Source organism: Motacilla alba, chromosome 3 (genome assembly GCF_015832195.1).
Source record: "Motacilla alba alba isolate MOTALB_02 chromosome 3, Motacilla_alba_V1.0_pri, whole genome shotgun sequence".
NCBI lineage: Eukaryota > Metazoa > Chordata > Aves > Passeriformes > Motacillidae > Motacilla > Motacilla alba.
The window spans coordinates 580,866-608,626 of NC_052018.1; the positions used below are offsets into that span (position 1 = coordinate 580,866).

Consider the following 27,761-nt stretch of genomic DNA (forward strand, 5'->3'; position numbering starts at 1 on the left):
CGGCCCCCAGTGTCAGCGGGCAGGGATGGGTGGGAATTTGGGATGTTGGGAATTGGGAATTGTGCCCTGGCAGGGTGGGCAGGCCCTGGCACGGCTGGGGCTGCCCCTGGATCCCTGGCAGTGCCCGAGGCCAGGCTGGACACTAGGGCTTGGAGCACTTTGGGACAGTGGCAGTGTCCCAAAGTGACACTGGGTGGGCTCCAGAGATAAATCCAGCCCAAATCAGGAATGGTGTGAGCCAGCTTCCTTCTAGTATTGAAAATACAGCTTAATTCATATTTAATTAAATTTATTTTAATTTAATTTTAAATTTAAATTTAAAATTAATTAGTTTAATTTATTTTTAAATTAAATTCAAATTAATTTTATTTATTTTAATTTATTTTAAAATTAAATTAATTTTATTTATTTTAATTATAATTGTAATTTATTTAATTAATTTAAATTAATATTTAATTAATATTTTAATATAATATAATTATATTGGAATTAATATGAGTATATATATTTGTATTTTCTATATTCACATAAATATATAAATATATTTTATATTTATTTATATTTATCTATTATTTTATTTATTTATATTAATATAATTATATTTATATTGCTGTAATTACATCTATTTATATTTTCTATATATTATATAAACATACAAATATATATTTTATATTTATATTTTGTATATTTTATTTATTTATATAGATATCATTATTATTAATGTAATTATATCTATTTATATCTTATATATTTATATGAATACATATAAATATATATTTTTACATTTATTTATATTTTATCTATTACTTCATTTATAGTAATATAATTATATTTGTATTAATATATCTATTTATATTTATAGAAATATATGAGTATATATATTTTATATTTACTTATATTCTATATATAATTTTATTTTTATTAATATAATTATAACTTTACATTCTATATAGAAATATATAAAATATATTTATTTATTTATTTATTTAGTCTATTTTATTTATTTATATTAATACAGATACATTTATAATCATATAAGTACATATATTTATATTTTCTATATAAATATAAAATATATATTATCTTTATATATATTATCTACTAATTTATTTGTTTACATTAATATCATTCTATGCATAATTGTATGTAATATAATATAATAATTTAATTACTATTTAATTAATAATTCCCCATTTTTCCCTCTCCGAGTGACCCTGAGTACAAGGTGATTTCCCATCTCTAGACTCAAGCTGAGAGCAGGGCAGTTACCCTCTCAGGGCTGGAGTTTCATAGTTTCATTAACATTTTAATTAATTTTAATTACTGTCACTTCGGGACAGCGGAGGCTGCGGGTGAAGAGCTGCAGAGGGGCTGCTCCCGCTGCCAGGGGGAACAGCCCCTTTGGGATCATCCCGGGCAATCGGGGCACAGCAGGGATTTCTGCATGGAGAGGGGCTCAGCCTGGAGGAAAGGAGCTCAGGGGGGACCTTGTGGCTCTGCACAACTCCTGACAGGAGGGGACAGCCAGGGGACAGGGACAGGACAAGGGGCAACGGCCTCAGGCTGGGCCAGGGCAGCTCAGGGGGGGCACCAGGAGGAATTTCCCCATGGGAAGGGGGCTCAGCCTTGGCACTGCCCAGGAGGGGTGGAGTGCCCATCCCTGCAGGTGCCCAGGGAAGGGCTGGGGACAAGGTGGGCATCGGGCACAGCTCGGACTCGATCCTGTTGGATTAAGGGTTTTTTTGATTTAGAGATGGGGTAACTGAGAGGTGTTTTACAAACTTTTATTTTCAATTATTTAATTTCATATATTTTATTTTATTTCATATAATTAATTTCATTTTCAATTATTTAATTTCATATATTTTATTTCATATAATTAATTTCATTTTCATTTATTTTATTTCATATATTTCATTTTATTTTATTTCATTTCATTTTCTTTCTTCAAATTGTATTTTATCTTATTTTCATTTAATTTATTATTTTATTTTATTCATATTTTATTTATTTTATTTCATTTCATCTTCTTCTCTTCTTTTGATTTATTATTTTATTTTACTATTTTATTTATTTTATTTTATTCATATTTTATTTATTTTATTTCATATATTTCATTTCATTTTCTTCTTTTCTTCTGATTTACTATTTTATTTTACTATTTTATTTATTTTATTTTATTCATATTTTATTTATTTTATTTCACATATTTCATTTCATTTTCTTTTCTTTTGATTTACTATTTTACTTTATTTTACTATATTATTTATTTTATTTTACTTTATTTTATTTCATTTTCATTTAATTTACTATTTTATTTTATTCATATTTTATTTATTTTATTTCATTTCTTTTTCTTTTCTTTTGATTTACTATTTTATTTTACTATTTTATTTATTTTATTTTATTCATATTTTATTTATTTTATTTCATACATCATTTCTTTTTCTTATTTTCTTTTCTTTTGATTTACTATTATATTTTATTTTACTATTTTATTTATTTTATTTTATTCATATTTTATTTATTTTATTTCATATATTTCATTTCATTTTCTTCTTTTCTTTTGATTTACTATTTTACTTTATTTTACTATTTATTTTATTTATTTTATTTTATTTTATTTTATTTTATTTTATTTTATTTTATTTTATTTTATACATTTCATTTCATTTCATTTTCATTTACCCCACTTCTGCCTCAAAAACCCTTAACCCAACAAATCCCACTGGGCTTTTCCACCCCTGAACACTCTGGAATCCTGATCCACCCCTTTTTCAAGCAGTGCCCCGAGGCTGGCACTCACCTTGAGGGTGAGGAACCCCCCTGTCCCTGTCCCTGGCACCCACCTTGAGGGTGAGGAACCCCCCCTGCCCCTGGCACTTTGAGGGTGAGGAACCCCCCTGCCCCTGGCACTCACCTTGAGGATGAGGAACCCCCCCTGCCCCTGGCACTCACCTTGAGGATGAGGAACCCCCCCTGCCCCTGGCACTCACCTTGAGGATGAGGAACCCCCCCTGCCCCTGGCACTCACCTTGAGGATGAGGAACCCCCCCCTGCCCCTGGCACTCACCTTGAGGATGAGGAACCCCCCCTGCCCCTGGCACTCACCTTGAGGATGAGGAACCCCCCCTGCCCCTGGCACCTTCAGGGTGAGGAACCCCCCCTGCCCCTGGCACTTTGAGGGTGAGGAACCCCCCGTGCCCCTGGCACTTTGAGGGTGAGGAACCCCCCGTGCCCCTGGCACTTTGAGGGTATGGAACCCCCCCTGTCCCTGGCACTTTGAGGGTGAGGAACCCCCCTGTCCCTGTCCCTGGCACTTTGAGGGTGTGGAAGCCCCCCTGTCCCTGGCACTCACCTGGAGGGTGAGGAACCCCCCCTGCCCCTGGCACTTTGAGGGTGTGGAACCCCCCCTGCCCCTGGCACCTTCAGGGTGAGGAACCCCCCCTGCCCCTGGCACTTTGAGGGTGAGGACCCCCCCCTGTCCCTGGCACTTTGAGGGTGTGGAACCCCCCCTGCCCCTGGCACTTTGAGGGTGAGGAACCCCCCCTGCCCCTGGCACCTTCAGGGTGAGGAACCCCCCCTGTCCCTGGCACTTTGAGGGTGAGGAACCCCCCCTGTCCCTGGCACTTTGAGGGTGAGGAACCCCCCCTGCCCCTGGCACTTTGAGGGTGAGGAACCCCCCCTGTCCCTGGCACTTTGAGGGTGAGGAACCCCCCCTGCCCTGGCACTTTGAGGGTGAGGAACCCCCCCTGCCCCTGGCACTTTGAGGGTGAGGAACCCCCCCTGCCCCTGGCACTTTGAGGGTGAGGAACCCCCCCTGCCCCTGGCACTTTGAGGGTGTGGAAGCCCCCCTGGCACCCACCTTGAGGGTGTAGACGCCCATCCTGCCGGGCACCTTGTAGAAGATGCCCTCCTCTCCGCGGGAGTTGGTGTGCAGCATGGCATTCAGGCAGGCCAGGGGGGATGTGCCACTGCAAGAGACCCCCCTGAGTGTCCCCGTGGGACCCCCCCAGCCCCAGGCAGCCCCAGAGGGCACGGGAAGGGGGCCCAGGTCCGACCCCACAGCCCAGATCCGACCCCACAGTGGGCAGGGAACCCAAATCCTGCCCCACAGCCCCGATCCAACCCCACAGACCAGATCCAGCCCCACAGCCCAGATCCGACCCCACAGTGGGCAGGGAACCCAAATCCTGCCCCACAGCCCGGATCTGACCCCACAGCCCAGATCCGACCCCACAGACCAGATCCAGCCCCACAGCCCAGATCCGACCCCACAGGCCCAATTCAGCCCCACAGCCCAGACCCAACCCCACAGCCCAGACCCCACAGCCCCCCAGCCCCCAGGCAGCCCCACAGCCCCAGGCAGGGGGCCCAGATCCAACCCCACAGCCCAGATCTGACCCCACAGCCTGGATCTAAGCCTACAGCCCAGACCCCCCAGCCCCAGGCAGCCCCACAGCCCAGAACTGACCCCACAGCCTGGATCTGACCCCACAGCCCAGATCTGGCCCCACAGATCAGATCCGGCCCCACAGCCCCCAGGCGGCCCCACAGCCCAGATCCAGCCCCACAGTGGGCAGGGAGCCCAGATCTGACCCCACAGCCCCAAGCAGCCCTACAGGGCACAGGCAGGGAGCCCAGATCCAACCTCACAGCCCAGATCCAACCCCACAGGCCCCAGGCAGCCCTACAGACCAGATCCATCCCCACAGGCCAGACTGACCCCACAGGCCCCAGGCAGGAGCCCCAGTCCAGCCCCACAGCCCAGATCTGACGCCATAGCCCAGAACCGACCCCACAGCCCAGATCCAGCCCCCCAGCCCCAATCCAACCCCACAGCCTGGATCCAACCCCACAGCCTGGATCTGACCCCACAGCCTGGATCTGACCCCACAGCCCCACAGCCCAGATCTGACCCCATAGCCCAGAACCGACCCCACAGCCCTGATCCAGCCCCCCAGCCCCAGGCAGCCCCACAGCCCAGATCTGACCCCACAGTTCAGGGAGCCCAGATCCAGCCCCACAGCCCAGATCTGACCCCAAAGCCCAGACCCCACAGCCCAGATCTGACCCCACAGCCTGATGCAGCCCCTCATCCCCCAGGCAGGGAGCTCAGATTCTGCCCCACAGCCCAGATTTGACCCCACAGTTCAGGGAGCTGACCCCCCAGTTCTGACCCCATAGCCCAGAATCGACCCCACAGCCCAGACCCCACAGCCCCACAGCCCAGAACCGACCCCACAGCCCAGACCCCACAGCCCCACAGCCCAGATCTGACCCCACATTTCAGGGAGCCCAGATCTGACCCCATAGCCCAGATCCGACCCCACAGCCCAGATCTGACCCCATAGCCCAGACCCCACAGCCCCATAGCCCAGATCTGACCCCATAGCCCAGATCTGATCCCACAGCCCAGATCTGACCCCACAGCCCAGACCCCACAGCCCCACAGCCCAGATCTGACCCCACATTTCAGGGAGCCCAGATCTGACCCCATAGCCCAGATCCGACCCCACAGCCCAGATGTGACCCTACAGCCCAGACCCCACAGCCCCACAGCCCAGATGTGACCCCACAGCCCAGACCCCACAGCCCCACAGCCCAGATCCTGCCCCACAGCCCAGATCCGACCCCACAGCCCCGATCCAGCCCCCCAGCCCCGGCAGGAGCCCCGATCCCGCCCTGCTCCCCGGGAACGCCAGCTGAAGCAGGCACAATCAGCAATGGGGGAAGCAGAGCATGACACCGCAATCCTGGCCAAAAGCAAACCCAAACCCCCAGGGCCAGGCTCTGCAAGGTTCCTGACAAACCCCAAAGCAGCCCCAGCTCTGGGGGAGGCTCAGACAGCTTTGGGGTGAGCTGAGGATGGGCTCCAGAAGGATTCAAAGTTGTGCTGAGGGCTTTTTTCCCAAAAAAAGAACCCCAGTTCTGCTGGAATCCCAAACTGGACACAGCAACCTCCAAACTGGACAGAGTGACCCCAAATGGGCACAGAACCCCAAATGGGACTCAGGAATCCCAAACTGGACACAGGGATCTCCAAACTGGACACAGGGACCCCAGACTGGACACAGAACCTCAAACAGGACACAGGGACCCCAGACTGGACACAGGAATCCCAAACTGGACACAGGGATGCCAAACTGGACACAGGGATGCCAAACTGGACACAGGGACCCCAAAATGGACACAGGGACTCCAAACAGGACACAAGGACTCCAAACTCAACACAGGGACCCCAGACTGGATACAGGAACCACAAACTGGACACAGGGACTCCAGACTTGACACAGGAATCCCAAACTGGACAGAGGGACCCCAAAATGGACACAGGAACTCCCAAACTGGGCACAGGATCCCCAAAATGGACAGAGGGATCTCAAACTGGACACAGGGACCCCAAACTGGACAGAGGAACTCCAAACAGGACACAGGAACCCCAAACTGGTCACAGGAACCCCAAACTGGACACAGGAACATCCAAACTGGACACAGGGACCTCCAAACTGGACAGAGGAACCTCAAACTGGACAAAGAGACACAAAACTGGACACAGGGACCTCAAACTGGACACAGAACCCCAAAGTGGACACAGGAACCCAAACTGGACACATGGGCCCTAAACTGGACATAGGAATGTGAAACTGGACAGAGGAACCTCCAAACTGGACACAGGGACCCGAAACTGGACAGAGGAGCCCCAAATTCAGAACCCCACCAAACCAGCCCCAAAAGGACACAAAACCAATCCCGGCTGCTCCCCCAGGACTCAGATGAACCCAAAGCTGTTGGGGCCGTGCTGGACCTGCCTGAGTCTGAGGGAAAGAGCTCGGGGTGAGCTTGGCTCACAGCTGGGGCTGCCCTCAGCCCTGGCAGGCTCTGCTCAGCATCAGCCCCACAGGAGGCTGGGAAAAGGTGGAAAAGGTCCATCCTTGGAGGTGGAACGTGTTGGGATGGGATGGGATGGGATGGGATGGGATGGGATGGGATGGGATGGGATGGGATGAATGGGGAGGACTGCAGTCCTTGCTGGGTCTCTGCTGCCCCAGAATCCCCCAGCATTCCCTGATTCTGTTCTCCCACTCCCTGTGTTCTGCACCTGGGCTGCCTCCGGTTACCTGGAGGACAGCAGCTGCCCAAAACCTGCCCCAGGAACCACGTTCTGTTCAACGTCACAGAACCACAGAATTCACACAATCACCGGGTTGGAAGAGACCTCCAAGATCATCAAACCCAACCCATCCCCAACACCTCAACCCAACCCTGGCCCCCAGTGCCACATCCAGGCTTTGTTAAACACACCCAGGGATGGGGACTCCACCACCTCCCTGGGCAGAACATTCCAGAACTTTATCACCTTTCTGTAAAGAGCTTTTCCCTGCTATCCAGCCTGAATTTCCCCTGGTGCAGCTCAGGGCTGTGTCCTCTGGCTCTGTCAGTTCCTGGAGAAAGAGCCCAGCCCAGCTGAGCACAGCCCCCTTTCAGGGGGTGTAGAGGGTGGTGAGGGCACCCCTGAGTCTCCTTTTCTCCAGCCTGAGCACCCTCAGCTCCCTCAGTGCTTCCTCTCAGGGTTTGTGTTCCCAGCCCCTCTCCAGCACTTGGATTTTATTGCCCTTTCTCCTCAATTTGGATTTTATTGCCCTTTCTCCTGATTTTTTAAAATTTTATTGCCTTTTCTCCTGATTTTTTTAAAATTGCCCTTTCCCTTGGGTTTGTTTTTTTTTTTTTTTTTTTTTAATTTTATTGCCTTTTCTCCTGATTTTTTTTTATTTTATTGCCCTTTCTCCTGATTTTACCAGTGCAGGCCACCTCCTCCACTTCCTGGGAACACACCCATGGCAATTCCCACCGTTCCACCTCAAAGCAGCCCTTGGAGAAGCAGATGGTGCAGAAGATGAGTTCCTGCCAGCTCCAGCTCCATCAGCACCCCCTGCTCCTCCTCAATCCCTCCCAAATCCACCCACAGAGCCACCCTCAGCTCCAGCAGGGCCAGCGTGCCAGCCCTGGGAGAGGTCCCAAACTGGGATCCATCCCTCAGGAGAGAGCCCCTGGAGCTCAGCAGGACCTGGCCAAGGTCTGGAGCTGCTGAAAAGCCTCTGGAGCTCAGCAGGACCAGAGCAAGGTCCGGAGCTGCTGAAGAGACCCTGGAGCTCAGCAGGACCTGACCAAGGTCTGGAGCTGCTGGAGAACCTCTGGAGCTCAGCAGGACCAGAGCAAAGTCTGCAGCTGCTGAAGAACCCCTGGAGCTCAGCAGGACCAGCCCATGACCTGGGACTGCCAGAGTCCCTGGAGCTCAGCAGGACCTGGCCAAGATCTGGAGCTGCCAAAGAGTCTCTGGAGCTCAGCAGGACCTGGCCAAGCTCTGGAGCTGCTGAAGAACCCCTGGAGCTCAGCAGGACTTGGCCAAGGTCTGGAGCTGCTGAAGAGTCTCGAGCTCAGCAGGACCTGGCCATGGTCTGGAGCTGCTGAAGAGCCTCCGGAGCTCGGCAGGACCAGAGCAAGGTCTGTAGCTGCTGAAGAACCCCTGGAGCTGCTGGAGAACCTCTGGAGCTCAGCAGGACCTGACCAAGATCTGGAGCTGCTGGAGAACCTCTGGAGCTCAGCAGGACCTGGACAAGATCTAGAGCTGCTGAAGAACCCCTGGAGCTGCTGAAGAGACCCTGGAGCTCAGCAGGACCTGGCCAAGGTCTGGGACTGTCAAAGAGCCCCTGGAGCTCAGCAGGACCTGACCAAGGTCTGGAGCTGCCAAAGAGTCTCTGGAGCTCAGCAGGACCTGACACGGTCTGGAGCTGCCAAAGAACCTCTGGAGCTCAGCAGGACCTGGCCAAGATCTGGAGCTGCTGAAGAACCCCTGGAGCTCAGCAGGACCTGGACAAGCTCTGGAGCTGCTGAAGAACCCCTGGAGCTCAGCAGGACCTGGCCAAGGTCTGGAGCTGCTGAAGAACCCCTGGAGCTCAGCAGGACCTGGCCAAGGTCCGGAGCAGCTGAAGAACCTCTGGAGCTGCTAAAGAGCCTCTGGAGTTCAGCAGGACCTGGACAAGGTCTGGAGCTGCTGAAAAACCCTTGGAACTCAGCAGGACCAGAGCAAGGTCTGGAGCTGCTGAAGAACCCCTGGAGCTCAGCAGGACCTGGCCAAGGTCTAGAACTGCTCTAGAGCCTCTGGAGCTGCTGAAGAGCCTCTGGAGCTCAGCAGGACCTGGCCAAGGTCTGGAGCTGCTGGAGAACCTCTGGAGCTCAGCAGGACCTGACCAAGGTCTTGAACTACTCTGCTCCCCCAAGGCCCTCACAGGAAACTCCCTCAAGTCCCTCAGTTATTTCCAAAGCTCCTGCCCTGGAATGTTCTCCAGCTTGGGGTTATGGTGATGGATCAGTGGTTTTTTGGGGTCATGGTGATGGATCAGTGATGTTCTGGGATCACGGTGATGGATCAGTGATGTTCTGGGATCACAGAATTCCCACAAAAATTCCCAAAAACTTCTAACAGAATTCCCACAAATATTCCACAAAAATTCCCACAAAATTCTCAGAATTCCCACAAATATTCCACAAAAATTCTCACAAAAATCCCCAAATAATTCCCACAGAATTCTCACAGAATTCTGTGATCCATGGTGATGGATCAGTGGTTTTTTTGGGGTCATGGTGATGGATCAGTGTTTTTTTGGGGTTATGGTGATGGATCAGTGGTTTTTTTGGGGTCATGGTGATGGATCAGTGATGTTCTGGGATTGTGGTGATGGATCAGTGATGTTCTGGGATCATGGTGATGGATCAGTGTTTTTTTGGGGTCATGGTGATGGATCAGTGATGTTCTGGGGTCATGGTGATGGATAGTGGTTTTTTTGGGGTTATGGTGATAGATCAGTGGTTTTTTGGGGTCATGGGGATGGCTCAGTGATGTTCTGGGATCATGGTGATGGATCAGTGATGTTTTGGGGTCACGGTGATGGATCAGTGATGTTCTGGGATCACAGTGATGGATCAGTGTTTTTTTGGGGTCATGGTGATGGATCAGTGATGTTCTGGGATCATGGTGATGGATCAGTGATGTTTTGGGGTCACGGTGATGGATCAGTGATGTTTTGGGATCATGGTGATGGATCAGTGATGTTCTGGGGTCATGGTGATGGATAGTGGTTTTTTGGGGTTATGGTGACGGCTCAGTCATGTTCTTGGATCACAGTGATGGATCAGTGATGTTTTGGGATCACAGTGATGGATCAGTGATGTTTTGGGATCATGGTGATGGATCAGCGATGTTCTGGGGTCATCGTGATGGATAGTGGGTTTTTGGGGTCATGGTGATGGATCAGTGATGTTCTGGGATCACGGTGATGGATCAGTGATGTTTTGGGGTCATGGTGATGGATCAGTGATGTTCTGGGATCACGGTGATGGATCAGCCTGGGCTCTGAGCTCAGCTCTGGCTCTTGGCTGGAGGTACAGGAGCTCAGCTCTCTCAGTCAGAGGCAGGAATGGCACCAGGGCTGGGATTAGGGTTGGGCTGGAGGTGTCCCAGGGGTGGGATGAGATGGGCTTCGAGGTCCCTTCCCACCAAACCATTCCACGACTCCAGATGCCAGGAACCAACAGCAGGAAGAGATTTCCCTGGACCTGCCTGGTCTGGTTCCACCCCAAATCTCACCCGCGTACTGGGAAGGGACCCCAGGCATCACCAGGACATTGGCATTTGTCCTGCCCAGCACCACGAGCCCTCCCCACGGGCTCAGCCACCCCAGGGGATGGAGCTGCCTGCCCAGGGCACTGCCCTGCCCACAGGAGCATTCCCCTGATCAAACCTGGACCAGTTCCTGACAGACTGCACCTGACAGGGACATCCTCCCCCTCCACCACATAACTGGTGCCTCATCCAACGCTCCCAAAAGTGGTTTTTGGCCAAACCCTGGGCAGAGGATTGCTGCTGCAGTCCATGATGGCAAAGATACTGCTCTGGGGGATGGCTATCCCACAGATCTGGGATATTCAGCACCCGCAGCTGCTTTTCCATGCAAATACTGCTCAGGGTTGGGCTTTTCAGGGCTGTGCACACACAGCCTGTGCTACCCCAGCTTTATTCCAGGTGGGAATTCCCTGCTTTGCTCAGGGTTGGGCTTTTCAGGGCTGTGCGCACACAGCCTGAGCTACCCCAGCTTTATTCCAGGTGGGAATTCCCTGCTGGTGGACAGCAGACCCCAGTTTTTGGGGTAAGGAGTGGGATGATGACCTTTAACCACTCCCCAGAGGCAGGGACACCGACAGGGGATCAGGGGAAAATGCAGCTAACCCTGCTGCTCTCACTGCTCCCATCGCAGCCCCGATGGGACTGGGACAGGCTGGAGGCGCGGGGCAGTCCTGGGCTCTGTGCACCCAAAGCAGCTGGGCTGGAAGCACCACATTCCCACAGAATACTCACAGAATTCCCACCAAATTCCTTACAAAAAAAAAAAAAAAAAAACCTACAAAAATTCTCACAGAATTCCCACCAAATTGTCACAAAAATTCCCACAAAAATTCCTACAAAATTCCCACAAAAAATCACAAAAAATTCTCACAGAATTCCCACAAAAATTTTCACAAAAATCCCCACAAAAACTCCTATAAAATTCCCACAGAATTCTCACAGAATTCCCACAAATATTCCACAAAAATTCTCACAAAAAATCCCAAATAATTCCCACAGAATTTTCACAGAATTCTCAAAGAAATTCCCACAGAATTCCCACAAAAATTCCTACAAAATTCCCACAAATATTCCTACAAAATCCCCACCAAATTCCCACAGAATTCCCACCAAATTGTCACAAAAATTCCCATAAAAACTCCTATAAAATTCCCACAGAATTCTCACAGAAATTCCCACAAAAATTCCCACCAAATTCCCACAGAATTCCCACCAAATTGTCACAAAAATTCCTACAAAAATTCCTACAAAATTCCCACAGAATTCCCACAAAATTCCCAAAAAATGATCACAGAATTCCCACACATATTCCACAAAAATTCCCACAGAATTCCCACCCATATTCCACAAAAATTCTCACAAAAATTCCCAAAAAATTCCCACAGAATTCTCATGAATTCTCACAGAAATTCCCACAGAATTCCCACAAATATTCCTACAAAATTCCCACCAAATTCCCACAGAATTCCCACCGAATTGTCACAAAAATTCCCACAAAAATTCCCAAAAAATTCCCACAGAATTCTCACAGAAATTCCCACAGAATTCCCACAAAAATTCCCATAAAAATTCCCACAAATATTCCACAAAAAGTGCCAAATAATTCCCACAGAATTCTCATAGAATTCCTCACCAAATTCCCACCAAAATTCCCATCAAATTCCCACAGAATTCCCACGCATATTCCACAAAAATTCCCACAAAAATTCCTAGAGAATTCTCACAGAATCCTTACAGAAATTCCCACAAAATTCCCACCATATTCCCACAGAATTCCCACCAAATTTTCACCAAAAAATCCCACAAAAATTCCTACAAAATTACCACAGAATTCTTACAGAATTCCCACAAAAATCCCCACAAAATTCCCCCAGAATCCTCACAAGCTTCCCAGTGAATTCCCAGCGAATTCCCAGCTGCCAGAGCTCAGGGCCCCTGGCCAGCCGTGCCCTGGGGTGTCCCTGCCTTTCCCATCACACCCTGAAGCTTCCAGACTTTTCCTTCTCCAGGAGCTCAGCCCAGCCCCAGCCCAGCATCTCCAGTGGGAGAAGGGGGAAATTCCCAATTTCTTGGCTCTTGGAAGTTTCAGGCCACTGCAGTTCCCCACAGCTGAGGTGTGCTGCTCCTTCCCAGGGCACTGAGAAAATCCAGGGAGGGACAAACCCACCCCTCCCTGGGCAAAACCCAGCGGGGCTGGGCTGGGATCAGCCAGGGCTTTAAGCTGGAACCAAAAAATGGCTCAGCCTGGAGAGGAGAAGGAGCCAGGCAGAGCTCAGAGCCTGAAGGGGCTCCAGGAGAGCTGCAGAGGGACTGGGGACAAGGCCTGCAGGGACAGGAGCCAGGGAATGGCTGCCACTGCCAGAGGGCAGGGCTGGGTGGGATCTTGGCAATTGGGAATTGTGCCCTGGCAGGGTGGGCAGGCCCTGGCACAGGGTGCCCACCCTGGATCCCTGGCAGTGCCCAAGGCCAGGCTGGACAGGGTTTGGATGAAGCTGCTGCTGCCTGCCACAGAAAGTGGTGGATTAGTAAAGAATTCCCTCTAATCCAGCTAAAAATAACCAATTTTAGAGGTTTCTGGAATATACAAAGCTGTGATTTCCACGTAAATTGGTTGGGTTTTTTTTCTTTTTTTTTAATATTTTTCCTGATCAAGGGGTTTTGGCACCTTACAAATATTCATTCTATTCTGAAAATTACCATTCCCCACAGCCACACTTTCCCCAGTGAGCTGGCTAACTGCTCCCAAGGGATGTCCAGCAGGTGACAGTCCCTGTGCTGGCAGCACAGGCACATTCCTTATTTCCTGTGGCTGCTGGAAGGGCTAAACCCGAGTTTGGAGGTGTTTGCAGGGAAGAGGCAGCTCTGAGGCCAACCCAAGGCACAAGGAATTGTTGTTCTGAGCTCTGCCCTGCTGAGGATGTCCCTGAACTACCCAACACCTCATCCTGACCCACATAAACTGTGGTTTCCCTCCCAGAATTCCCAAACTGCAGGACATTTTAAACTCCACATTACATTCAAATTCAATTCAAAGCTTCTTTCACACTGAGCAGGGAAAAGGGGTTGGAGTGGAAAATGAAGGTTATGGTGAGGAGTCTGCTCCCAGAGCTGCTGGGGAAGGGCAGGAAGGAGCTGCAGGATCCCTGCCCACCGTGGAATCCCTCTGGAGCATCCCTTCCCCTTCCCCTCTGGAGCATCTCTTCCCCTCTGGAGCATCCCTTCCTGCACTGCAATCCCTCTGGAGCATCTCTTCTTCCACTGCAATCCATCTGGAGCATCCTTTCCTTTCTGGACCATCCCTTCCCCTCTGGATCATCCTTTCCCCTCTGGAGAATCCCTTCCTGCACTGCAATCCCCCTGGAGCATTCCTTCCCATCCCTTCCCCCCTGGATCATCCCTTTTCTCACTGCAATCCCTCTGGAGCATCCCTTCCCCTCTGGAGCATCCTTTCCTGCACTGCAATCCCTCTGGAGCATCCCTTCCCCCCTGTGGAATCCATCTGGAGCATCCCTTCCCCACTGCAATCTCTCTGGAGCATCCCTTCTCCTCTGGAGCATCCCTTCCCCACTGCAATCTCTCTGGAGCATCCCTTCTCCTCTGGAGCATCCCTTCCCCACGGGAGCATCCCTTCTTCCACTCCAATCCCTCTGGAATCCCTCTGGAATCCCTTCCTGCACTGCAATCCCTCTGGAGCATCCCCTGCCTTCTGGATCATCCTTTCCCTTCTGGAGCATCTCTTCCCCACTGTGGAATCCATCTGGATCATCCTTTCCCTTCTGGATCATCCCTTCCCCACTGTGGAATCCATCTGGATCATCCCTTCCCCTCTGGATCACCCTTTTCCCACTGCAATCCCTCTGGAATCCCTTCCTGCACTGCAATCCCTCTGGAGCATTCCTTCCCATCCCTTCCCCCCTGGATCATCCCTTTTCTCACTGCAACCCCCCTGGAGCATCCCTTCCCCTCTGGAGCATCCTTTCCTGCACTGCAATCCCTCTGGAGCGTCCCTTCCCCCCTGTGGAATCCATCTGGAGCATCCCTTCCCCAAGGAAGCATCCCTTCCCCACTGCAATCTCTGGAGCATCCCTTCTCCTCTGGAGCATCCCTTCTTCCACTCCAATCCCTCTGAAATCCCTCTGGAGCATCCCTTCTTCCACTCCAATCCCTTTGGAGCATCCCTTCCTGCACTGCAATCCCTCTGGAGCATCTCTTCACCACTGTGGAATCCATCTGGAGCATCCCTTCCCCTCCGGATCATCCTTTCCAGTCTGGAGCATCCTTTCCTGCACTGCAATCCCCCTGGAGCATTCCTTCCCATCCCTTTCCCCCTGGATCATCCCTTTTCCCACTGCAATCCCCCTGCAATCCCTCTGGAATCCCCCTGCAATCCCTCTTCCCACCACTCCTGCTCCAAGGCCTCAGGGGGCCTGGGTGACTTCTCCAATTCTCAAACCAAAGTGGGACCAAACCCTTCCCTCCTGGACTCCCTCGGGATGGATTTGGACTTGCCAGCCATCTCCCAGCTCATGCCACAGGGATTTCCCTCTCCCAGGGTGGTTTTGTTCCATTTTCCCTGCCCAGCAGCTCCAGCAGTGATTCCCCCAGCAGGGCTCCTGGCATCCCAGGGCACTGGGAGCTGTGGGCAGGGAAAAGCCCCTGGGAATGTCCTGGCTTGTCCCCAGTGAGGCCACTCAGCCCCAGGGAAGGTTCACCAGTGCCAAGGGTGATGCCTCAGGTTTGGCTTTTCTATTTTTCACATCCTGTGCTGCTTTGGTGTGTGGGTTTAGATTCATATTCTGGGATGGTGAGCTCTCTGCACAGAGCAGGCAGACAAAACAATTCCTGCTCCAGCTGGGCACCAAGGATCCCAAAATGATCCAAATCTCAGCCCAGGAGCACAAACAGGAGAGAGAAAAACAAGCAGGATGGGAGTGCGTGGGCTAAAGCTGGAATGGGACAATGAACTGCAAGGTGCAAATGGAGCAGAACTGATCCAAGGGAGAGACCCCGTGCCCAGTTGTGCATTTTGGGACCATTTGGGTTCATCTTGGGTTCATTTGGGACCATTTGGGTTCATCTTGGGCTCATTTTGGGACTAGTTGGGTTCATCTTGCGTCCATTTTGGGACCATTTGGGTTCATCTTGGGTTCATTTTGGGACCATTTGGGTTCATCTTGGGCTCATTTGGGACCATTTGGGTTCATCTTGGGCTCATTTGGGTTCATCTTGGGTTCATTTTGGGACCATTTGGGTTCCTCTTGGGTGCAGCCCTGGCTGGGCTCTGGTGCTGCCCAAGGTGGATCCATGGAGATCCTTTGAATAAATCCCTGCTTTATTCCTTAGCTCTGCCCAGCCTCTGCTCCAGGTCACCCTTCCCGAGTCATCAAGGAGAGCTCCAGACAAAGCCATCCCCGGGAACCATTTCCCACCTCACCGCCTGGATCCAGCTGCCACAGGCACTCGGGGGAGGAATTCCCACTTTTTTCCTTTGGAGCCTCCCCTGTTCCCCTCTCCTGTGAGCCAGGAGCTCTTTGCTGAGGGTGCAGCCACCCCCGGTGCCAGGGCTGGCAGTGCCAGGGCAGGGTTAGGGACGCAGCTCCTGTGCCAGGTTACATTCCCCAACATGCAGCACCCCCAAAGCAGCACGAAGCCCACATGCAAAGCCAGCCCCACGCAGGCAGCAGGGACAGGGACAGGGACACAGCCAGCGAGGAGCTGCCAAGCCCCGGGGTTCCCAGCTGGAGGCACAGGGTTACTCCGGGCTTACTCCCAGGAGTAGGGCAGGAGCAGGCTCTGGGTTAGGGAATGGCAGGCTTAGGAGAGGAGCTGGACACGAGCAGTGCTGGGTCTGGTCTTACCTTCTGCAGGTGGAGTGCAGCCCAAAAAAAGGAGAGAAACACCCCTTTAACAACTTCAGCAAAACAACGGAGTCATCAATGCACGCACACCCCCTCCCCCTTCCACCAGAACCACACCCCAGGGCTGGGGGACCCCAGGAGACACGGGATCAGGGACAGGGACACCCGCCAGGCACCCCCAGAACTGCTCCAGTGTGGAACACCCACTGCCACCTTCACCTGGGAATGAACCCCATGGAGGCCAGCGGGGCCCTGGGGATGCGCCCCGTGTGGGAACAGCGTGGAGCAGGAACTTCCTCACTCCTCCTCCCCCCCTGCACTGCTCCCAGCTCAGCAGGGCACCCCAAACTCCCAGTTCCATGGAGCAGGAGCTCCCCAGGAATGGAAACCAGTGCCCATCTGGAGTGTTCCCCCCACCTCAGGGCACCCCAGTGCCTCACTCTGCACCAGGAGCACCCCAAGGGGGATCTTCACCTGCACACCAGGATTTTGGGGTTCCTGGAGCTGCTGGGGTGCCACAGCAGCACCCCAAGGGGGATCTCTGCCTGCACACCAGGATTTTGGGGTTCCTGGAATGTCCCCTGAGCACCTCAGTGCCTCACTCTGCACCAGCAGCACCCCAAGGGGGATCCCTGCTGGCACACCAGGACTTTGGGGATCCTGGAGCATCCCCAGGACACCTCAGTGCCTCACTCTGCACCAGCAGCACCCCAAAGGGGATCTTCACGTGCACACCAGGATTTTGGGGTTCCTGGAGTGCCCCCAGGACACCTCAGGGCCTCACTCTGCACCAGCAGCACCCCAAAGGGGGTTCTGGCTGGCACACCAGGATTTTGGGGTTTCTGGAGCTGCTGGGGTGCCACAGCAGCACCCCAAAGATCTCTGCCTGCACACCAGGATTTTGGGGTTCCTTGAGTGCTCTCAGGGCACCCCAGTGCCTCACTCTGCACCAGCAGCACCCCAAAGGGGATCTCTGCCTGCACACCAGGATTTTGGGGTTCCTGGAGTGCCCCCAGGACACCTCAGTGCTTCATTCTGCACCAGCAGCACCCTGAGGGGCATCTTCACCTGCACACCAGGATTTGGGGGTTCCTGGAGCACCCCCAGGACACCTCAGTGCCTCACTCTGCACCAGCAGCACCCCAAAGGGGATCTCTGCCTGCACACCAGGATTTTGGGGTTCCTGGAGTGCCCCCAGGACACCCCAGTGCCTCACTCTGCACCAGCAGCACCCCGAGGGGGATCTTCACCTGCACACCAGGATTTTGGGGTTCCTGGAGTGCCCCCAGAGCAGGAATGGGTGCAGGATCCCAGGGAGATGCACTTCAGGAGCACTGAGAGCCCTGCAGAGAGCTGAGGATGGGGATCAGTCTGGAGAACACCACAAAGCCCTCAGAACACACTGAACTTGACTAATTAGCAGCTCTAATTAAAGGTCTGTCACCGGGACCAGATGTGAGCTGCAGGAACATCAGGGATGGGGACATGAGGAGCCCTGGCTGGGAACAAAATCCCTTTGCAGCCTTTTTATCTGCGGGTCCCAGGAGCTCTGCTCATCCCAGGGAATGGGAACCAGCAGCTCCTGATCCCAGGGCAGGAATAAAAGAGAAGCTGCTCCCTCTGAGGCTTTTGGGGCTGGAGTTAAAATGTAGGTGGTTTTGGGATCCTCTCTGTATTTGTGCTACAGAACCACAGCTGGTACTGAAGAGAAACCCCAAACTGAGGGAATTTTTGGGGCCTCAGCTCAGTTTCTTTCCAGGAGGGAGAGCCAAGCTCTGAGTTCTCACTCCTTGTAAGAGTCAAAATTTCTCTGCAATTTTATCTTGGGGAAACAGCAAAAACTGCTACAACCAGCCTGGGCTGGGGTGAGAGAAGGGGAATATTCTGTCAGTTATGGATTTCACACCTTTGGAAGAGGGACAAGCACAGAGTCACCTGATGGGTTTCACCTACACACAATAATTGTATTTCATCCTCCCTGCCAGCGGGAGCAACCCAACCTTCCTGTGGCAATGCTCCTGCTGAATTATTCCATTTCAAACCAACATTCTGCCCTGCGTTTATTAATTATGGCACTGAGTGGTTCAGAACTCATCCTTTGTCCCCAGTCCCTCCCAGCTCTCCTGGAGCCCCTTCAGGCCCTGCCAGGGGCTCTGAGCTCTGCCTGGATCCTTCTCCTCTCCAGGTGAGCACTCCCAGCTCTCCCAGGTGCTCCTCTGGGCTCTCTCCAGAGCTCCAGGAGCTCCAGAAAAAGCCAAACCCCAGTGGGAGCTGCAAGGACTCCCTGGATCCTTCTCCTGTCCAGGTGAGAACCCCCAGCTCTCTCCAGGAGCTCCAGGAAAAGCCAAACCCCAGTGGGAGCTGCAAGGACTCCCTGGATCCTTCTCCTGTCCAGGTGAGAACCCCCAGCTCTCTCCAGGAGCTCCAGAGAAAACCAAACCCCAGTGGGAGCTGCACCCTGGACCCTTCTCCTCTCCAAGTGAGCACTCCCAGCTCTGCCAGCCTGGCTCAGGGGCTCCTCTGGGCTCTCTCCAGAGCTCCAGGAGCTCCAGAAAAAGCCAAACCCCAGTGGGAGCTGCACCCTGGATCCTTCTCCTCTCCAGGCGAGCCCTCCAAGCTCTGCCAGCCTGGCTCAGGGGCTCCTCTGGGCTCTCTGCAGAGCTCCAGAGAAAGCCAAACCCCAGTGGGAGCTGCAGGGACTCCCTGGATCCTTCCCCTCTCCAGGTGAGCACCCCCAGCTCTGCCAGGTGCTCCAGAGAAAGCCAAACCCCAGTGGGAGCTGCAGGAACTCCCTGGATCCTTCTCCTCTCCAGGTGAGCACCCCCAGCTCTGCCAGGTGCTCCAGAGAAAGCCAAACCCCAGTGGGAGCTGCGGGGACTCCCTGGATCCCTCCCTGCTGCAGCCCCAACCCCAAGGACCTCAGAGATCCTGAACCATCCACCCCACAAGGAAAATGCTCCCAAGAAATGCCCCTTTCCCCTGGTGACATGCAGTGAAAGAGGCACAGAAGCCGGCTGAGAGCAGGAAATCCTGCACAGCAAAACCCCAGGAGGGTTTCCATGGCATTTCAGCACACCCACATTCCAAACACCTCACTCAGGGGGAGCTGAGGCTGGAGATTCCTCAGGGAGGAATGTCCCTGTCCCACCCCAGACACTCAGTGTGAGCAGTATCCAACCCCTGGGACAAGATCTCAGCGTGTGCCAGTGGAGGATTTGTAGAAAATGTTTTAAAACTTGACAGCAGGTTTATATAGTGTGTCTTTGTAAGTAAATTTTGAGAATAAAAGTTGATTTAGAAATGCTACGGAATAGGAAGATATTGGATAGGATACAGGATAGATATGAGAGAGAAATGGAAACAGAAATAAGGTTTAAAGGATGGTTTTGTAACAAAGAAACGCTTAGAGGGTATTGTAATTAAGAAATAATTCTGATTGTCATGGTGTGAATTAGAACATCTGCATTGTCTCACCCTTCACATGAGACTGAAAATAAAATTTTCCCCTCAAAAAAAAGTGGTTCAAGGGTCTGTTTTGGTTTCTGGCAGAAATTCCCTGGATATTTGAAGTGAGGTAGCCAGATCACCCTGTCTGCTCTCATTTCAGAGCTGGAATCAGAGCTCGGATTGTTTTATTTCCCTGTTTAACCATGATTTGGGCAAAAGCAGCTCCTGTGTTTGGCCAGGGGCTCCCAGGATGGTGCTCTACATAAAATCCAACAGAAAAATGGAATTTAATTGGCTGTTGAGAGGAAAAGCCAGCAGAGATACCTTCCAAGAAAAGCTCATTTCCATTAGATGCTCTCACCCTGATCTGAACACAGCCAGGGAGACCAAGGAAACCCAACAACAAATTGGAATTGTTGATTTTAGAAGTGGCTCCTCGTCAGACACGAGTGATCCCCTGCTGTCCTGTCCCTCCCCTGGCAGTGCCCAGACCCCCCAGGGCACAGATCTGGGATGTGGGGCAGGTCCTGGAGCCCACCCAAGGGTGCTTTCCCATGGATTCCACGGAAAGGATTCCACGGGAAGGATGCAAGCACCAGCCTGCAGGCTCTCCAGGGAGCAGGGCAGCCTGTCCCAGCAGGCAAACTGGGAAAAGGGAGGGACAGATCACACAGAAAAAGGGAATTCAGGATGTCTGAGGAATGCAGACTCCACTCCTCCAAGTCCTGGGCTCACCTGTTACAAAATCCCAGGGAAAAATCCTAATTACAGCGGAGGTCAGCCAGGATCCCCCTGGGCTCTGCACTGCTACAAAACAATCCCAGAAGAGCCCTGCTCTTGTCCCAAAACCCCCAAATTGTCCTGCACACGGCAGAGACCCCCCCCAATCCCTGATCTCCTTCCACATCCCGCTGCCATTCCAAACCCTCCACCCCACTGGTGCTTCCAGGCCCTCTGAGCTCTCCCCCAGCAGCTCCTGCCCAGGGATTTTTGTAAAAAGGAAATGTTTTTAATTAAAGAGCTGGCTTTGGATTGTGATGCTGCGAATCAGAACACCTGTACTGCCTCACCCTCCACAGGAGACTGAAAATAAAATAAAAGCTTTTCAAACACCTCTCAGCTGCCCCATCTGTGAGTCAGGAAAACACTTCAGGAGACATCCCAGGGCCCAGGGAATGGCTCCCAGTGCCAGGTGGAACTGGGAATTAGGAACTGTGCCCGGCTCATTTTACAGCTCTTTGCAAACCGTTAGAAATTAAGATTTTTTTTTTTTTTAATGAGTTTGAACAGAATGATTGAATCAGTGATGGGCTGTGCCTGACCAGGAGCACAACCCAGCACAAATCCTGGCCCTGGCTGCAATTTGATTCCTTCAACTGTGACAATCCTGCAGCTCTTAACCTATAGAAAGCTTTGTTACACCAAGTAATGTATAGCTAAATGGATACAGAAATAGATATTTCTGTATTTTAAATATATATTTTAAATATAACTTATATTTATTTATATAAATAAATAAATATATATTTGTATTTATAATTTTATATAAATATATTTTTATATTTTGAATATATATAGTAAACATATTTATATATATTTATATAAATAAGTTATAATTTATAGATATAATTTATAATGTTTCTATTTATAGAAATAAGTATTATTTGTATTTATAAATATAATTTATTTTTATAGATATAATTCATACTTATAGATATAATTTATTTTATATTTATAGATATACTTTATAGTTCTATAAATAATTTGTAGTTATATAGTTTTATATGAGTATATATTAATATATATTTATATATAGTTGTACATAAAAATATATTGATAAATTCTATATTTATAAAATATTTCTATTATTTTATTTCTATAATTATAAAATTATTAAAATTTATATTTGTAGAATGAACACAATACATATTTCTAGAATTTATATATTTTTTCTATCTCAAATATGTATTTGATATATTAAATCAAAGTAATATTGAAAAGCAGAGGTCCCTGCCCTGCATGCCAGTGTGGCCAGAAAGCCACTCCAGAGCTGAGCTCAGCCCAGAGCAGCTCTAAAAGGAGGGGGCTGAGGGGATGAAAGGCACAGCTGCACTTCTGGGCTGCTTTTCGTGGCTGTTTGTCCAAAATCTGCCCTGAGCTGGCACAGACTGGATCTCCTGGGTGCCACCTGGGCTCCTGCCCGGGGCTCTGCCCCAAAACCACGGGATTTTAGTAAAAAATGTTCATCAGGGACAGGGCTGGGTGTTGGCTGCCCTTGGGCTCTGCCCCAGGCTGACCATGAGCTCCAGTCCAACCAGTCCATCTCCAGGCTGACCAGTGCCCCTCCAGTCTGACCAGTGCCCCTCCAGTCTGACCAGTGAGCTCCAGTCTGACCAGTCCATCTCCAGGCTGACCAGTGTCCCTCTTGTCTGACCAGTCCATCTCCAGGCTGACCAGTGTCCTCCAGTCTGACCATGAGCTCCAGCCTGACCAGTCCATCTCCAGTCTGACCAGTGTCCTCCAGTCTGACCAGTCCATCTCCAGGCTGACTAGTGTCCCTCCAATCTGACCATGAGCTCCAGGCTGACCAGTCCATCTCCAGGCTGACCAGTGCCCCTCCAGTGTGACCAGTGTCCCTCCAGTGTGACCAGTGCCCCTCCAGAGTCTGACCAGTGCCCCTCCAGAGTCTGACCAGTGCCCCTCCAGTCTGACCAGTCCATCTCCAGGCTGACCAGTGCCCCTCCAGGCTGACCAGTGAGCTCCAGTCTGACCAGTCCATCTCCAGGCTGACCAGTCCATCTCCAGGCTGACCAGTGCCCCTCCAGTTTGACGAGTGCCCTTCCAGTCTGACCAGTCCATCTCCAGGCTGACCAGTCCATCTCCAGTCTGACCAGTCCATCTCCAGGCTGACCAGTGCCCCTCCAGGCTGACCAGTCCATCTCCAGTCTGACCAGTGAGCTCCAGTCTGACCAGTGCCCCTCCACGCTGACCAGTCCATCTCCAGGCTGACCAGTCCATCTCCAGTCTGACCAGTCCATCTCCAGTCTGACCAGTGAGCTCCAGTCTGACCAGTCCATCTCCAGGCTGACCAGGGCCCCTCCAGGCTGACCAGTCCATCTCCAGTCTGACCAGTCCATCTCCAGTCTGACCAGTGCCCTCGGGCTGACTGTGCTACAGTTGGTGAATTTGGACTAACACTACTCAGTTTAACAATGTTTAGTCTAACAATGTTTAGTTTAACACTACCTAGTTTAGTTTAACACTACTTAGTTTAACACTATTTAGTTTAACACTAATTAGTTTAACAATGTTTAGTTTAACACCATCTAGTTTAACACTATCTAGTCTAACACTATTTAGTTTAACACTATTTAGTTTAGTTTAACACTATTTAGTTCAGTTTAACACTATTTAGTTTAGTTTAACACTATATCTAGTTTAGTTTAACCCTATCAAGTTCAACACCATCTAGTTTAACCCCATCTAGTTTAACCCTATCTAGTTTAACACCACCTAGTTTAACACCACCTAGTTTAACACCACCTAGTCTAACACCACCTAGTCTAACACCACCTAGTCTAACACCACCTAGTCTAACACCACCTAGTCTAACACCATTTAGTTGAGTTTAACACTATCTAGCACAGAACTGCAGCTGTCCCCGCAGCCTGGCTGTCCCTCCCTCCCTTTGCTCCCTCCCCAGGAGCTGACTGAGCTCCCTGGGATGGATAAATCCCACATTTCCCAGAGCTGCCAGCCCTCAGCTCCAGTGGGACAGCACAGCTCCTGCAGGTGGCCCCTGACCTTTCCCTGCAAAGCAGAAGCGTTGCTGCATCCAGCTGGCAAACAGGAGGGCAAAACACAATTAAAATAAATTTAGGATGGCTGCTTAATTCCAAAATAGAGAAGCAGGCCCAGCCCATCCTCTTTATGCCCCTCTCTTTCTCCTTGCTCTCAGAAAACTGAAGAAATACTTTGCACTTCCCGTGGATTGTTGCTCCTCACTGACCCCTGGGAGAGCTGATTCCCAGCAGCATCCCAGGACTCTGGAATCCAGCTGAGCAGCTCAGCAGCTGCTCCATGCCCAGAGCAGATGGGTTTCATGGAGCTGGCTCTGCTCCAGCATCCCTCCAGGCTGCTCAGGGGGCCAGGAATGTCCCTAAGGAACAATCACCCCACCCTGCAGGTAACACAGGGCAGAACAGCACCAGAAATCCAATTTTCCATATGAGAATCTTTAACTCAGGCTGCTCTGACACTCCTCGGGTAACTCTTAGGTAAAACTGAGCATTCATTTATCTTTTAAAGCAGAAAATTAATATTTGTTACATTTCCTTCAGCCCCTGACCAGGGCTGGGATATCCTATAAAGGAGCTGCAGCCAAGTCCTTTGTTTTATCCTTTTATTCTCTAAAGCAGCTGCAGCCAAGTCCTTTTTCTTTATTTCCTATAAAGGAGCTGCAGCCAAGCCCTGCACACCTGGGAATCAGGGATGACCTTACCCAGCTCAGCGGGGAAAAGCCCTTGGGAGCTGTCTGCAAACAGGACCCAGACTCCAAACCTGAAATATTCCAGCCCCAAAACTCCTCAGGAGCTGGGGGTTAATGGCAAACTGCACCAAGCTGGAAGCAGAGCATCACAGGGTTTTCCTGCTTCACTCAACTCACCTGATTTCCTTAAGTCCTTCTTTCTGGATCACTTGAAGGATCTCTTTATGGCTCATGGGTGTGTTGGGATACTTCTCCAGGACCTGGCAAGAAAGAGCAGATTGAGAGGAAGTTATTCCTTTGCATTCTGAATTTCATTCAGCTGCACCAAAACCTCCATTCAATGGCAGTTATTGCTGTGTATTCTGAATTTCCATCCAGCTGCACCAAAACCTCCATTTAACTGCCCCAAAATCTCCATCTAATGGCAGTTATTCCTTTGCATTCTGAATTTATATTCAGCTGCACCAAAACCTCCATTCAATGGCAGTTATTCCTTTGCATTCTGAATTTCCATTTGGCTGCACCAAAACCTCCATTCAATGGCAGTTATTGCTGTGTATTCTGAATTTACATCCAGCTGCACCAAAACCTCCATCTAATGGCAGTTATTCCTTGGCATTCTGAATTTCCATCCAGCTGCACCAAAACCTCCATTTAACAGCACCAAAACCTCAATCTAATGGCAGTTATTCCTTTGTATTCTGAATTTCCATTTGGCTGCACCAAAACCTCCATTCAATGGCAGTTATTGCTGTGTATTCTGAATTTACATCCAGCTGCACCAAAACCTCCATCTAATGGCAGTTATTCCTTGGCATTCTGAATTTACATTTAACTGCACCAAAACTTCAATTTAATGGCAGTTATTCCTTTGCATTCTGAATTTCCATCCAGCTGCACCAAAACCTCCATTTAACTGCACCAAAATCTCCATCTAATGGCAGTTATTCCTTTGCATTCTGAATTTACATCCAGCTGCACCAAAACCTCCATTCAATGGCAGTTATTCCTTTGCATTCTGAATTTCCATTTAACTGCACCAAACCCTCCATTTAACTGCACCAAAACCTCCATTCAATGGCAGTTATTGCTGTGTGTTCTGAATTTCCATTTAACTGCACCAAAACCTCCATTCAATGGCAGTTATTGCTGTGTGTTCTGAATTTCCATTTAACTGCACCAAAACCTCCATTCAATGGCAGTTATTGCTGTGTATTCTGAATTTCCATTTGGCTGCACCAAAACCCCTATTTTAGGTGTTTTATTTATTTATTTTTACAGTCTCACAGCAGTGAGTTCTGCAGTTCTTCACTAACGAGGCACAAAATGGCCAACTGTCTCTTGGTACAAGGTCTTTGAAGGCTAAATTATCTAATTAATAAATGACACCTAAATTATTTTCACTTTTAACTCAATAACTAATCACTTAAAGTCCACAGGGTGGGCTCTTCTGTCCAATTACAAAAAAACACCCAAACCCATGGAGAAGGTAAAGAAGAAGGTGAGGAAGGAGAAGGAGGAGAAGGAGGCGAAGGAGGGGAAGGAGGGGAAGGAGGGGAAGGAGGAGAAGGAGGAGAAGGAGGAGAAGGAGGAGAAGGAGGAGAAGGAGGAGAAGGAGGAGAAGGAGGAGAAGGAGGAGAAGGAGGAGAAGGAGGAGAAGGAGGAGAAGGAGGAGAAGGAGGAGAAGGAGGAGAAGGAGGAGAAGGAGGAGAAGGAGGAGAAGGAGGAGAAGGAGGAGAAGGAGGAGAAGGAGGAGAAGGAGGAGAAGGAGGAGAAGGAGGAGAAGGAGGAGAAGGAGGAGAAGGAGGAGAAGGAGGAGAAGGAGGAGAAGGAGGAGAAGGAGGAGAAGGAGGAGAAGGAGGAGAAGGAGGAGAAGGAGGAGAAGGAGGAGAAGCCTCCACCCTAAAACCTCCATCTTGCCCCATATATATCACTATATTCTGAAACCCCAAACTCCAAGTTTCCTACCCTGTGCAATCACACACTTCTGACCAGCTCCACACCCACAATCCCAGTGCTCTCAATCAATTCTGGAAGCTTCTGCACGGCCTCAGGTCACACGCAGAGCTCTCCTGGGGGGTCAGAGCCTGTCAGCACAGAAAGTCTGAAATCCCAGCAGCCAGAGCTCCAACAAGGGGCTGTTTGAAACCCTCTGCACACACCAAGCTCCCAGCTGTGCCCCACAGAAATGGGTTTTTTGTTGCAGTGCCCCCCTGGAGGCCTGCCCCAGCTGCTCCCAAGGGGGCTGCAGGCAGAGGTGCAGCTGCAGGAGCTGCTGCAGGCTGCAGCAGGCAGATGCCACTCACCACAGTCACTGCGATATTTCAGGCCATTTTCGTGCTGGGGAGGGGGATGGGCAGGAAATGCCTCGTTTCCTTCTTAATCATCAGCTTCTGACCCAGACCAGCACGTCAAAGGCCAGGCTTAACTTAGGCTCAGCCCAGAGTGCTCAGCACAAAGCCCAGGGTGACTCTGCAGAGGAGAGGAGCAGCTCCCACTCCTCTCTGGAGCAGAACCCAGAGCCCTCCAGGACACTGCCCCTCATTCCCCCAGGTTATCCCAGCTCCCCCAGGGACCCCTAGGTTATCCCAGTTCCCCCAGGTTATCCCAGTTCCCCCAGGTTATCCCAGTCCCCTCAGGGATCCCCAGGTTATCCCAGTTCCACCAGGGATCCCCAGGTTATCCCAGTCCCCTCAGGGATCCCCAGGTTATCCCAGTTCCCTCAGGGATCCCCAGGTTATCCCTCATTCCCCCAGGGATCCCCAGGTTATCCCAGTTCCCTCGGGGATCCCCAGGTTATCCCAGTTCCCTCGGGGATCCCCAGGTTATCCCAGTCCCCTCAGGGATCCCCAGGTTATCCCAGTTCCACCAGGGATCCCCAGGTTATCCCAGTTCCCCCAGGGATCCCCAGGTTATCCCAGTTCCCTCATTCCCTCAGGGATCCCCAGGTTACCCCAGTTCCCTCAGGGACCCCCAGGTTATCCCAGTTCCCTCAGGTTATCCCAGTCCCCTCAGGGATCCCCAGGTTCCCCCAGGTTATCCCAGTTCCCTCGGGGATCCCCAAGTTACCCCAGTTCCCCCAGGGATCCCCAGGTTATCCCAGTTCCCCCAGGGACCCCCAGGTTATCCCAGTTCCCTCAGGAATCCCCAGGTTACCCCAGTTCCCTCAGGGATCCTGGAAAATCTCGTGTAAATTTGTTAAGCCCGACTTTCACAGAAGCATGGGATGGTCTGGGTGGGAAGGGGCCCTAAAGCCCATCCAGTGCCACCCTGCCGTGGCAGG

General features: G+C 50.6%; 2 protein-coding genes across 3 annotated transcripts in view; one reads left to right on the forward strand and one right to left on the reverse strand.

Moving 5' to 3' along the window:
- The window catches only part of ASXL2 (ASXL transcriptional regulator 2), a 53,840-nt gene that overhangs the window by 18,140 nt on the left and 7,939 nt on the right, over nt 1-27,761 (reverse strand). Inside the window, exons 2-4 of the mRNA XM_038130482.1 lie at nt 24,656-24,738; nt 16,543-16,563; nt 3,866-3,974 (exon numbers count right to left, since the gene is read on the reverse strand). Of these exons, the coding sequence (XP_037986410.1) occupies nt 3,866-3,974; nt 16,543-16,563; nt 24,656-24,738 (213 nt within the window). The remainder of the gene's footprint in view (nt 1-3,865; nt 3,975-16,542; nt 16,564-24,655; nt 24,739-27,761) is intronic.
- LOC119699080 (MAGE-like protein 2) lies at nt 13,069-15,524 on the forward strand. Of its 2 annotated transcripts, none has more exons than XM_038132096.1 (2): nt 13,069-14,211; nt 14,758-15,524. In XM_038132096.1, exons 1-2 carry the CDS (start codon nt 13,760-13,762, stop codon nt 15,278-15,280), a joined length of 975 nt encoding a protein of 324 aa, XP_037988024.1. In that variant the 5' UTR covers nt 13,069-13,759; the 3' UTR covers nt 15,281-15,524. The 2 variants fall into 2 exon arrangements, with proteins under 2 accessions (XP_037988024.1, XP_037988022.1); XM_038132094.1 differs by having other exon boundaries at nt 13,069-14,209; nt 14,259-15,524.

What these genes read in the sequence shown, in the direction of transcription:
- LOC119699080 (XM_038132094.1), top strand. Translation starts at nt 13,760, where the DNA reads ATGAAGGTTATGGTGAGGAGTCTGCTCCCAGAGCTGCTGGGGAAGGGC. An exon ending in CATCCCTTCCCCACTGCAAT is followed by an intron (nt 14,210 to 14,258) that starts CTCTCTGGAGCA and finishes CCCCACTGCAAT; the next exon opens with CTCTCTGGAGCATCCCTTCT.